The 13,296-nt window shown below is 44.2% G+C and overlaps 2 protein-coding genes across 5 annotated transcripts in view; both read right to left on the bottom strand.

Moving 5' to 3' along the window:
• CFAP251 (cilia and flagella associated protein 251) overlaps window positions 1-1,722 on the bottom strand; it is a 31,955-nt gene extending 30,233 nt beyond the window's left edge. For 2 of the 3 annotated variants that reach the window (XM_050923909.1, XM_050923911.1), the window contains exon 1: window positions 1,665-1,708. The gene's annotated coding sequence lies outside the window, so the exon portion shown is untranslated. Of the gene's footprint in view, window positions 1-1,664 lie in introns of all 3 variants that reach the window. The other variant, XM_050923910.1, reaches the window with a different exon arrangement.
• A 2,960-nt stretch (window positions 1,723-4,682) lies between these two features.
• Window positions 4,683-12,037, bottom strand: PSMD9 (proteasome 26S subunit, non-ATPase 9). 2 transcript variants are annotated; one of them, XM_050923973.1, is made up of 6 exons: window positions 11,883-12,037; window positions 11,449-11,551; window positions 8,502-8,695; window positions 7,327-7,428; window positions 6,136-6,262; window positions 4,683-5,118 (listed from the first exon to the last, which is right to left on the bottom strand). In XM_050923973.1, the coding sequence occupies exons 1-5, from the start codon at window positions 11,997-11,999 to the stop codon at window positions 6,170-6,172; spliced, it is 609 nt and encodes a 202-aa protein (XP_050779930.1). In that variant the 5' UTR covers window positions 12,000-12,037; the 3' UTR covers window positions 4,683-5,118; window positions 6,136-6,169. The 2 variants fall into 2 exon arrangements, with proteins under 2 accessions (XP_050779930.1, XP_050779929.1); XM_050923972.1 differs by having other exon boundaries at window positions 6,174-6,262; window positions 11,883-12,036.
• Between the last annotated feature and the right edge of the window lie 1,259 nt (window positions 12,038-13,296).

The raw sequence follows: 13,296 nt of genomic DNA, 5'->3' as shown, positions 1-13,296 counted from the left end.
GGAGGTATAGTCTCCTAACTGGAGGTATGTCAGATAGTACCTTTGATCTTGGGCAAAATCCCCAAGCGAAAGGAGCTGGTGATGTAAAATTGGTCCAAAGTATTAAAATTACCTTACAGTTTGCCATAATTGCCCAGGAAGGGTGGCAGAACTGTGTGTAGGAAGATAGGGGCCTGCTCTACATTAGTCGTGGCATCCTAGCCAAAACCATTCAACCCCTCTCACTTCTATGAGCACTAAAATTCCTTTAAAGTGGAAGACAAACATGGATACAGAAACACCAGGTTAGATTTCCAGGTTAGCCACATAAACATTTAGAATCCCAGAGGTAGTTCTATAGCATGTGAACAGTCACTTGTTCCAGCTTGAATTACCATATGTCCCTCCATCCGGTCCTGCATGTATCTAAAGCCCTTGTAGTTCCTTGGAGCAGAGATATTCCCTCTTGGATATGTACCTCTGTCACAGTGTCTAATTTAGAGAAAGGAGGATAAAGCTAGAGATCGGCACTTTGTTCAGACCCAGATTAGTTTTAGGCTGACTTTGGGGTCTGGATTCATGGCCAAACAAGGGCTGAGGTTCAGTTCAAAAGCACAGAAACATTGTAAGCAGAGAGCTTTTGAAGATGGCTGTTCTCATGAGATTTTGGTTGCATCCGCACTAGAACCAGAAAACAGGTCCCTTATGCTTGTACATACCACCTGGACCTCAACCCTTAGAGACAAGTTTATATCCAAGCCTTCAAATAAGAGCCCCATGGCTCACCTCAAAATGAAAAAATGAGGTCTAGTTTTGGCCCCTTCCCTAGATAAAACTCTCCCGTTAGCGACTGGCATGCAAGGAGTGGGGGATCTCTTCCCTTGTGAAATTTTTTTCAAAATACACATAATTCAGTACAGACTAACGGACAAAATATTTGCTCTACAGACAATGCTGCTGTGTGAAGGATTGTGAAGCCATCAGTTAGCCGTGTCCACAGCGAGACATTAACCCCACCAGAAGCAGGGAATCCCTCTCCCTTCCCCACCAGAGGCAGGGAATCCCCTGTCACCCTCCTTCAGTTCAAACATCATATTGTACATACACCGAGTTTGGGCACCTACACATGCCCTGTGAGGCACGCTGCATACTTTAGCTCATACCTAAATCTCCGGTTGGTATCTGAGGGCACAAATGTTTTTCTTTCTTTTTTCAGCTCACCACACATTTTTGCACCAGCCAAAACACATTTATCTCCAGCGAGGGTCATTACTGACCAGGATATTAAAGATTTAACTCCCTCTCTGTGCCAAAAATCAGGATCTGTCTCGTCCTGCCTGTCCCTGAGACAGGAATGGACTTGGGAAGATCAGCTCCAAAATACACCTGCCGTGCGCCTCCGTCATTCCAACTGCTCGTGGCCACTAGGGAATATTGTTGAAGAACCTCCCACCTGTTCCTACTGCCTTATCCAGACCCCCCCATCTCTCCTAGGACTGCTGCTGCTCGTTCTTCACATCCCTCTAACCTCCTCTGACTCTCCAAAACCTTTCCATTGCCTTGGCCAGGCTCCCCCAAACCTTGCTCCCTCCGACACTTACCCACAACCCCCCTTTCCTCAGGTCTTGCCCCAAATCACTCTCAGTAGGACCCCCCCATCCCTCTCAAACACCCCTCAGCCTCACCTGCTGCAGCAGCCTCAGCCCCAGCTCGGCAGCCTGGAGCTCCCCTGTTCTGTTTGTATCTGAAGCCTGTTCCCATAGTAACTGCTGCTGGTGCTGCAGGCAGTGAGAGGCAGGCTGGAAAGAGCAGTTGCAGAGGAGCTTGCTGTGTCGGGGTGAGAGAAGGGGAGGAGTGGTGGACACTAAGGCACTACCTGGTTCTGGAGTATTCCTCAGGGGCCGGGGGATAGGAGGTACTTCCTTTCTTCCACTGGCTGCTCCTGAGTTCATGGTACACCGACCATCCCCAATCCCCCCTGCAGGACACTGGCTAACAGGACCCAAGCAGCTGCTCATCCCTTCACCCTCCTCTGCCCACAGCCAGATCCCATTCACGCCTACAAGAGGTACCCCTGTTGTGAGTTCCTGTACAACATGAACCCAGCCTCTAAAGATTCCCCTGGAACAGATGGACTCACCTTGTAGCAGAAGCAGCATGAGGGATGGTAGCCCTGAACTGAGTGCATGGCCCATGAGTACCACAAGGCCCCATTTAATTCATTATGTCAAGTTTTCTGTGCCATATCACTGCCTTTCAGAATCACGACTCCAGGAGCTGCGGCTTCGAGAAAAAGTTCAAAAACCCTACTACATCCTCCTCCCTCATTTCCCCTTCTCTCTTCTCCCACATCTTCCAACCACTAACACAGCTCTTTGTACCTCCTGAGTGGGGCAAATGGAGCAGAGCAAGCTAGAGAATCTGCCCCAAAGTATTGACTTTTCACTGTTTTACCTCTTGGAAATAAGGTATTTGGTCCTCAGGTTGGACAGCACTTGTATAAACAATCCACTAAAGGGGCTGTGGAGGGTAATGCTTCTTTTAAAACACGTTTGCAAATATATAGTTTAAAATATCTTCCCTTAAAAGATAATGAACTTTAAACTCTCTTGACTATGTAGAAATAACAATTTCTAAATCTAAGTTGTTTTCCTCGTGCATGATATGCAGCATGATACTCTTGAAAAAGAAAGTAAATTTTGCTATCCTTCGAAACACTAAGTTTTTTTTCAAGCTCAGGAGGTACTTGTCTGTGTGAGGTGTGAAGCTACTACTGTATGAGACCCATGAAGCAAAAAGTATAAACGACTCTCGGGTGTGTATTTATGTATTACATGGAATGGGCATCCTATCTCAATCAGGCATTGTAAGAGATAAAATGACTGATGAAAGCACATACAAACAGGAACTGCTGCCTTTAATTTAAGCACACCTGGACACTTGCAGGGCCGGGACCTTGGCTAAAATTCAAAGTGAAGCCAGTTTTAGGCTCTATTGAAAGGTTATAGCCGAGATTCTGTGCTGTGCCCCCCTGAGATGCAAATGGGAGAGGAATTAAAGGTGGCTTTAAGCTACCTCTTCCCCATCCTGCTTCTGGTCTGTTTCAGGAGGAAAAATAGCCTAATTATGCTAGAGATTAGCCAATGGCCTTCTCTAGATTCCCTCGGACATCCTCTGACTTACAGAACAAGTATGAATATAGTGGTTTGCAGTCAGTCCTGCCTCTTCCCACCCCTGGCACCCCTACTCTAATCTCTAACTTCTCTCTCATACCCACTAGCCTGGGGCTTCTACAAGGGCTAGCGTAAGTCCACTTACGGAAAGCCAATGCACTGATTCCACCCTGCACTCTGTAAGTAGTTTATAGCATCTATACACCACCGGAGAAGGGAGATGAAAACTATTTTATATTTCTAGTGGTCATTTAGTTTTGGTATTTATTAAAATCCATTCAGTTTAGTATTTATTAAAGCCCATTTTATCTCGTTTCAGAAAGCATTATTTTGCACTACATTGGCAGCTTAAAGTAAAAGTTAGTTCAAAACCTGCTGATTATAGGTTGTTATATACTCCCAGCAACATTCATTCCATCATTTCCTACCTTGATCTCATTAGGCAGCAGGGCCAAATTCCACTCTCACTTACACTAGTACAAAAACACTCATTTACACCGGTGTAACAGGTTGGTATAAGGTCCTACTTCTGTTCAGTTCCTCCTCGCTGGTCCCTTGTTTGTGCTTTAAGCAGGGACTTTAGGCCTCTCCCCCTGCACACTATATCTGATTTTGCAAGAAGGTTAACCTAGACTTTGTTGATTACACTGGCTGGAATGTATCAATATCTCTGACTGAAGACATCAGGAAACACCAGCAAGCAGGAAGAATATAGCTGAAAAGCAAATGAGCCTACCACATATGAAGGGTTAATTAATAGGTGTTTTAATAATTAATTGGCATGGAGCCTAACAGATCAATAGGCTACTTATAGCCATGGCTTAAAATCATCTGTAACAGCTTCTACACCAGTGCTTATAATCATACATAATATACTATCCATGTCTGTAATATACTTATAAGATGCGTAATTTATTAATCCATTATAGCCTATGGTACCTCAATATTAAAAGGTCTGACCAGCTGATCTCTAGATACCAGTGTTGATCTGCTTCTGTCAGGTCCAAGTTTGCTCAAAATTGAGATTTTGTAAAAATAACCTTTTCCAAAAATTATGACAGCTACAATAAAATCAAGTATGCGTCTTTTTTTTTTTAAAGAATTCCAATAGAAATTGGTTTAAAAAACAAACCAAGCCAATAAAAGTTCCCTTGCAGTGTATGCAACCCAAAAACTACAGCACAGAAAATAAAATTAACAAGAAACTCAATATAAACCAAATTAGAACTATATTATAGTCCAAGCTATGAGAAAGTATCAAAGCACCCCTTCAATCTCACCAATTTAAGATGGAATAAATCAAACAATTAAAAAAAACAACCTTTCAGATATAGTGACCACAAACGTTTTTGTAACACAATGTTCAAAATCATATTTGTACATTTCTTGAGTGTGTACTTGTATTTCATTGACAATATAAAATGCAATCCAGAAATTGGAGTAATACTTAGAACATTTGTACAATGTGCTGACCTGTTCAGGAAGACTTTAGATTAAAAATGAATGTAAATTATCACCAAAACAAAAAAACCCAGCTTAACTCTTTATTGGTAAATGTTACTTCCCATGAACAAAACAGAAAAAAACACATTCACTAAATGTTACAGAATAATTTGGCATGGATTCTAACTAAACAAAAAGCATGGACCTCACTTTGATCTCACGCCTGATTTACATCAGTGCAAGTGAAGTCAAAATTAGGTCCTATGACTCTACAATCTATTCCCTATGAATCGGTACAATTACTAATCATGACCACGCACAGGTCTGTTGAAAGCAATTCAGGTGCAGTATATCTGGCAGGCTGGAGGTCGGAGCCTCGGAACCCATTATAAACTCTCCAGTGTCACCAAGTAGATGTAGGTTGCAAAGTGAACTTTTCAAACCAGGCTGGAGTTCAGAAAGTACAAACTTTGATCTTATTGTTTTCCAAGCCAGTTATCTTTGCAAGGGGAGAATATTGCATCTGAAAAAAATGTAAAGGAATAAATTAGGTCTTCTGCATTCAATCCAGAGTAAGGCAATAGGGGAAAAGATATTCATTTTTTCCTGGCCCCTTTGTAATCTTTGAGCTTACTATGTAAAGAGCTCCATAGCCAGACCCTTCCCCTCCTGTTAACCAAACAGAGCCCCCTTCACCTTCTTAGCCTCCCCAGTGGGCCAGCGGGCTGCTAGACTAAGTCTTCCCCATTCCCAACTTGATCTCTTGATATGATGCACCAACTCCACACTGCTGCAGCTAAACCTTTAACAACTGACTTTTAGATCATGTCTTTCACTGAAGGATCTAAAAGTGATCATCAAATCTGAAAGGGTGATCACAACAGACTGAACCATGACCAACACCACATGGCAAATTAGTCCTGTCCTTAATGCAGAATCCATAGTTCTGATCCTGTGTGAAAGCCCTATCCACTCTGTTAAGTGGAGAACAATACTGCACCCAGCTGAACCTGCAGAGGGAAGAGCCTGTCTACACTATAATTCCAACAATTTTGTGAGCCTCAAAGATTGTTTTCCCTGGGTAGACTGAAAAACCAGGTTATAACAGCATTAGAGGATCCAATCTACATTCTGAAAACATATGGGGCCCTATTTCCCTCAGGCACACACATGGTACAAGTAATGCCCACTGAAGTCGGTTCCTGCAGTGAAGGAATTATACTCCAGGGCTGTAACATGACACTGTAGCATGGTTATAACTAGATGGTTTGGGCCAGTCTACGCAGGAAAACCAAACCATATTATAAAGTAGGTGGGGCACAACAGGGTGCAACTGCAATGTGTACAGCGCTAGCAGTGGCCCCCCTAGCTAGGCAGGTCAGAAGTACCCACTTGATAATGAGCAAGGTGGCACTCAAAGACTTTGGTACTGAGATAGATTCCCAGGGGAGGGCAGAAGGCTCAGGCTCCATTCCGCTCAGCAATGCGTTTTCCAGTTTAAGGCTGGTTAATGACATGACAATTCATGCACTTCGCCAACCTGAACTCAGAGGCTGTAGTAGGAATTGGGATGCCTACCCCAGCAGTCCTTTCCCAGCCCAGTGCTTTGGCGTGAGCCCGAGGTGTAATTTCTTGCCGCCACGGATCACGGTCACACTCAGTGGTTTCTGAAATGCAAAAAAATAAACAGCACCGTCTCCTGTCAAGTTGGCCCTGCTCTCATTTCCCTCTTCCCCTAAGAACATAAGAATGGCCATACTGGATCAGACAAATGGTCCATCTAGCCCAGTATCCCATCTTCTAACAATGGACAGTACCAGTTGCTTCAGAGGGAGTGAAAAGAACAGGACTATTTATAGAGTGATCCACTCCTTCACAATCCCAGCATCTAGTACTCAGAGGTTTAGGAACACCCAGAGCACGGGGTTGCATCCCTGACCATCTTTTTAAACTCCCCTCATACAGAAGCTGTTCCGTAACCTTAATAATTTTTGTTGCCCTTCACTGTACTTTTTCCAATTCTGATATTTTATTAGATGGGCCACCCAGAACTTCACGCAGTATTCAAGGCACGGATATACCATAGGTTTATATAGTGGTGTTTTGATATTTTCTGTTTTATACGTATGCATCCCTTTCCTAATGGTTCCTACCCCGTTAGCTTTTTTGACTGCTGCTGCACATTGAGTGGATGTTTTCAAAGAACTATCCACAACTCCAAGATCTCTTTCTTGAATGGTAACAGCCAATTTAGATCCCATCATTTTGTATGTATAGTTGGGATTATGTTTTCCAATGTGCATTACTTCGCTTTTATCAACATTGCATTGTAAGGCCATGTGGCAGGATACCTCTTCTTTTTACGGAGGAGAGTCAAAAGCAGCTCTTTCTGAAGCTTATCACCATTATTCCTTGATCAGCCAGCAGCAGGCACTCTCAGTAGGACAAAGCATGATGCCTACACATCCTTCCGACTCTGTCAGCCCAGAAAAGAACTCAAATTCTTAACTGTTCTCCACTGGACCCAGTTGGTCTCAGGAATAGTACAGAGCAGTATAGCTACAGGATCAACATTCACGTCAAAAGCAGCAGCAGGATAAGCCTAATGTTTGGTTTCCCAAGTAGGAACCCAAGACCAATGATCTCTTCCAACTATCACAAAAGAAAAAATATGTAACCTTCTGTTCAAAGACTGAAAATAGAACTCAGCCGAAGCTGGTAACCTGCTCACCCCTTCACTGTGCTGCACCACGGTGGCAATATTCTGCAGCGTCTGGAAGTTGTGTGTGTCGACAGAGCCAAACTCAATGATCTCATCATCAACCTGTAATCCCTTTACAAAGAAGCAACAGGAAACTAAGCATCATTTGCCCTCACATACACACAACACTTTGTGTTTATATAACATCTTTCGTCCAAGGACCTTAAAACACCTGATGAACATTCATCTAGGTCAGGGGTGGGTTACCTATGGCCCATGGGCCGGATTCGGCCCGTTGCTTAATTTCATCCAGCCTGCGCACGGGCGGCGGGTCCCTTAGGCCCCTTAGGAAAGGCTGTGCCTCCCCAAACAGCCAGACGTGGACTGACCACGCTCCACTCTGCCCAGCCCCACCCCTCCTGTTTACCACCCCACAGTGTGCGGCTCCTCCAGTCCCCCTATGCTACAGCCAGCGGTCCAGCACTCCAGGGCCGCCTGCCTTCCCAGTGCTTCTCTGGGGCTGGGGCCATGTGCCCTGCCCTCCCGGCACTCCTCTGGGACTGGGGGGGCTAGCCTGGGCCGGGCTCAGGGCCACAGTGGGGGGAGGCCTTGGGGCTCCAGCAGGGGGGCAGAAGGCTTTTGATCAGACCCTTGCTTTTAACTTGTGTATGGCCCGCAATTGATTTTTTTCTGTGGGTCAGTGGCCCATGACAGAAAAAAGGTTCCCCACCCCTCATCTAGGTAGTGCCTCCATTTAAGAGTCTCAAAGTACTTCTCAAAATTGAGTAGATTAAGCCTCACAACCCCCCAGGGAAATATGGGAGTAGTATTTATTATTCCTTCTACGGAGATGGGGAAACGGAGGCACATAGTGGTGACATGGCCTTACCCAAGGTCATATTGTGTGTCAACTGGAGAGCTGGGAAAAAAACCCATTTCTGATTCCCACGCCCATGGCCAACCCATTAGCTAGGTGTTTGAACATGGCCACGGCTCTACAGGTTACAGCAACGCACAGTTTACACTGTCCAGGCTAACGGGAATAATTATGTCCACCAGAAACGTTACAAGCAGCTGGCAAGAATCTGGTTTAAAAACAGCTCAAACCCTGCTCCTGATTGCAGGTGAGTGGGGAGGGCCACCTGCCGTATCTGGGGCCCAACTGGCAGAGTTTGCACCATTGGAAGCAAGATGATTGAACTTGCCGAGATGCTGGCGGGAGAACCTGGGGTGACAGCATTCACTCTTGCGAAGGGCTGCGGCAGACTCTGGTTCTGATTCATTGCCTCGGCCTGAGCTTCTGCCTCATCCTTTGCCTGCTTCTCCTTCTCTCGGGCATGCAGCTGGTGGAGAGCTTTTTCCACTTGCAGCATTAGGGCCTTGTGGTCATTCTGCAAACCTAAGGGTGAGAGACATTAGTGCCAAGAAATCATGTTTTCATTTAAAGTCCTTACCTAACAGATGCATTTCTCTCTCTGGATGAGATTCCTAGCTTTCAATTACAAGTATTTTGTTCCTCTTGGGCCTACACCGTGAGTGAAACTGTGCTATCAACAAACATGTGTAGCTAGCATAGCTGTTCCTAGCTCAGGTTCCCCTACCGGTGTGGCCACCTGAGAACCATATTAAATCTATGTTAGTAACCCATGCTCCTGACTACCTATCTATGGGAGTTAATCAGTGTTCCCAAATACACTACAGGATCCACTGCATAAGGCTAGCCAGTTACAACAGTCATCACCCAACAGTGCCATGGTTACAGACTGAGAGCTGTTTCACAGCCTTGCTCATGAGCAGTAGCGATATACAGTACACATACACAGCTGTGCGTTCACACAAGTTGTGAAGAAACAGCCATGTTACAAATTCAGTAAAAAAAATTCATAGACTAGACAGAGAATATGGACTAGGGAGATCGGTTGCTTAGTGTTTATGTGGACATCGACTCACCCCCTACATGCAACACATTGCTAAACAATGACTATTATAATACAAAGCAAGCACTAAATTTAAAAGGCACAATGTCAACTAGTTTTATTTATTTTATAAAAAACACAGGAAGATTTTACAATATGACTGTTCTCATTAATCATTAGTAGGTGCATTAATAATGCTGCACACTGCATTTTAAGAGATTCAATTTTATGACTGAGCCAGTCCTCTGGCACTTTTGTAGTACCTGACCAGAGGGCAAAACTGCTTAGAAACACAATTCAAACTGACCCCACTATTTTTATTTTCCAGACTGAGTGAAATGAAAATATTAGGGCTGTCAATTAATCGCAGTTAACGCACGTGATTAGCACACACAAAAATAATCGTGATTAATCGCACAGTTAAACAATAGAATACCAATTGAAATTTATTACATATTTTTGGGTGTTTTCCTAAATTTTAAAATATATTGATTTCAATCACAACACAGAATACAAAGTGTACAGTGTTCACTTTGTTATTTTTATTACAAATATTTGCATTGTAAAAATGATTAACAAAATAAATAGTATTTTTCAATTCACCTCATACAAGTACCCTAATGCAATCTCTTTATTGTGAATCTGCAACTTACAAATTTAGATTTTTTTTTTGATTACATAACTGAACTCAAAAACAAAACAAAGTAAAATTTTAGAGCCTACAAGCCCACTCAGTCCTACTTGTTCAGCCAATCACTAAGACAAACAAGTCTGTTTACATTTATGGGAGATAATGCTTCTGGCTTCTTACTTATGTCCCCAAAAATGAGAACAGGAGTTCGCATGGCACTTTTGTAGCAGCACTGCAAGGTATTTATGTGCAAGATATGCTAAACATTCATATGCCCCTTCAGGTTTCAGCCACCACTCATCAGAGGACATGCTTCCATATCAATGACGCTCGTTAAAAAAATAATGCATTAATTACACTTTTGCCTGAACTCCTTGGAGGAGAATAGTATGTCTCCTGCTCTGTTTCTCCCACACTCTGTCATATATTTCATGTTATAGCAGTCTTGGATGATGACCAAGCACATTTTCATTTTAAGAACACTTTCACGCAGATTTGACAAAACGCAAAGAAGGCACCAATGTGAGATTTCTAAGGATAGCTATAGCACTCAACCCAAAGTTTAAGAATCTGAAGCGCCGTCCAAAATCTGAGAGGGACGAGGTGTGAAGAATGCTTTCAGAAGTCTTAAAAGAGCAACACTCCCATGTGGAAACTACAGAACCCGAACCACCAAAAAAGAAAACCAACCTTCTGATGGTGGCATATGATGAAAATTAACATGTTGGTCCACACTGCTTTGGATTGTTATCAAACAGAACCAGTCATCAGCATGGACGCATGGTGGGTGAATCTTTAGTGCATCTGACATGTAAATACATTGTGATGCCAGCTACAACCGTGCCATGTGAATGCCTGATCTCTCTTTCAGATGATACTGTAAATAAAAAGCAGGCATTATCTCCTGCAACTGTAAACAAACTTGTTTGTCTGAGTGACTGGCTGAACAAGGAGTAGGACTGAGTGCACTGGTAGGCTCTAAAATTTTACATTGTTTTATTTTTGAATGCAGGTTTTTTTGTACATAATTCTATATTTGTAAATTCAACTTTCATGATAAAGAGACTGAACTACAGTACTCGTATGAGGTGAATTGAAGAATACTATTTCTTTTGTTTTTTACAGCACAAATATTTGTAATAAAAAAGTGAGCACTGTACACTTTGTGTTCTGTGTTGTAACTGAAATAAATTTGAAAATGTAGAAAACATCCAAAATATTTAAATAAATGGTATTCCACTATTGTTTAACAGTGCAATTAATCACAGTTAATCTTTTTAATTGCACAATTCATCACGATTAATTTTGCTAATCACTTGACAGCCCTAAAAAATATTAAACAGCACTAGGAGGTTATCACTATAAAAATGGTTGCAATTCTTTGAGTTTTAGTAATCTATGTTGTTTATTAATAAACTACAGAAACTCATCCTTTTAAATAGATGAGTTTCCCATCCATAATGTCCCTTTGTGCACAGTTGCCAAGAGAAAAACCAAACCAAACCAGATGTTTGTAAAACAAAGAACCAAACTTCTGAGAAGTGCTGTCTGTTTAATTTAGCTCAGCCCCTGTGAAAGATGACTTTTTAGGACAGAATTGCTTACAGATGATGTTATGCCTGGCTGCACGGACTTGGTACACATCAACATCTGCACGTGGATACCCTTCAGCATCAACCAGCGGCTCGTTCATCCCGACTCCCTTTTGCTGCAGGGCAGAAACACTTTTCATAAAGTGTCAAGTTGCTCCGGTCTCAACAAATGGTTGATTAGGCTGAACTAGCGCGTTAGGAACTGCGTATGTGACGGTGCATTGCAGACACCCACCCCCCCCCCCCGGCTGACACGCATCACACACAGCACAGCTCTTTGCACAGAACCCCCCGCCCTGGCAGTGAGCCCTGTGCACGTGAACCGGACAGATCCCCCCGCCCGCGGCCCGCAGCGCTGCACAGACACCCCCGAGCCCGGCGTGCGAGCGGGGGGGGGGCCCCAGCAAGGTCCGGGTGCCCCCCGCAGCGCCCCGCGCGCGCACTCACCCCCTCCAGCACCGCGTAACAGGCTTTGATCTGGGCCTCGAGCTCATCCTTCCTGCGGACCAGCTGCTGCACCTCGCGCACGCTCAGCGCGTCGGGCCCGGCCTCCTCCTCCGCCATCGCCCCGGACCTGCAACAGCGCCCGCGCGCGGGTCACGTGCCGCGCAGCAGGATGGGCGGGGGGGCGGAGCAACGCGGGGAAGCGCCCCGCCTCCCGGGGCTGTGGGCGGGGCTGGTGGGGGTGGGTGGAGCCGGGTGGAGCAGGCCCCGCCCTCCCTGAGCCTGACAGACACATGGGGCAGGAGGGGCGTGCAGGGGGGTCAGTCCCCAGAAATGATGCCTCTGCCACAGGGCACAGAGCTGCCGTGCCTGGAGAAGATACATCTATGCAGAGAGGGTGCCGTGCCCAGACAGAAAGTATCTGCTAAAATGCACCAACGGGGGGCACAAACCAGCCCACCCCACCAAGCCTCTCCCTTGTGAGGGTTTCTGAAGGGAAGAACGTTGCAGTCATTTTCAAGTGCTTTAAAGGAGCTGTAGTCACCTGGTCACTGCCTCTTCTTATATCATTACAGCACTTTCCGGGCCAGGTGTGTGAACATTTGGAGAGAAAAATCACCTGGAAAAATGCTGAAGAGTTTCACCTTTGAATTGTACTGCTGAATGTTCTATTCCCCTTGCAAGAGAAATTTTATAATGGAAACAGACTTCAGGGAAGCAGGCCCTGTATGTGCTACTGTAGTTCATCATCATGTAGTGCAAACTGAAGAGGCAAATGCCTTCTCAAGATCACACGTACACACAGTTTCACTGAAGCTATTTACATGTTTTAAAAGTGTTTCCTGATCAGTTTTTCCTAGTTTTGTTGCCTGTGAATGTTTGCAGATAGCTTTTGAACTGAAGAGTTCTGCAGTGCTGGCTTAAATCAATACCATGTGGAGGGCTGGAGTGGGGGAGGATGTGCAGGGATTCTTATCTTTTCAGCAAACATGTTTTTAACCAGTTTCATGAGAGAAACACTCTGCACTTTTGTATGTTCCCAACATCAGCTCCTGCAATAGCTGAAAAAGTGACCAAATGCCTTTATGCCACATGTTGTCAAACTTTTAGACCCTGGCTGCTCTGTAGATTTCCACTGTCTAGATTCTGGAATGATGGAGGCTCTTGGGAGCATGTATTTTTGTTTTGTCAAGGTTTTTTATTTGCAAGAAATCTCATAACAAGGATGAATGGAGCTTCAAATACTTCCTTGTTGGACGGAGGAGAGAATGCTTGAATTGATTTGACTTTGAACTGAAAAGGAAAATGGGATTTCAGCCAAATATAATAAATACAATCAGAGATGACAATTTTTTCTTGCTTGTCTGGACAGAGAAAAATATGCTAAAGAAGTGTACTTGAACTCTGGCAGACAGCT

Source organism: Gopherus flavomarginatus, chromosome 15, assembly GCF_025201925.1.
Source record: "Gopherus flavomarginatus isolate rGopFla2 chromosome 15, rGopFla2.mat.asm, whole genome shotgun sequence".
Taxonomy (NCBI): Eukaryota; Metazoa; Chordata; order Testudines; family Testudinidae; genus Gopherus; species Gopherus flavomarginatus.
The sequence above is the reverse complement of the archived record's forward strand: the minus strand, read 5'-3'. Positions and strand labels throughout refer to the sequence as shown.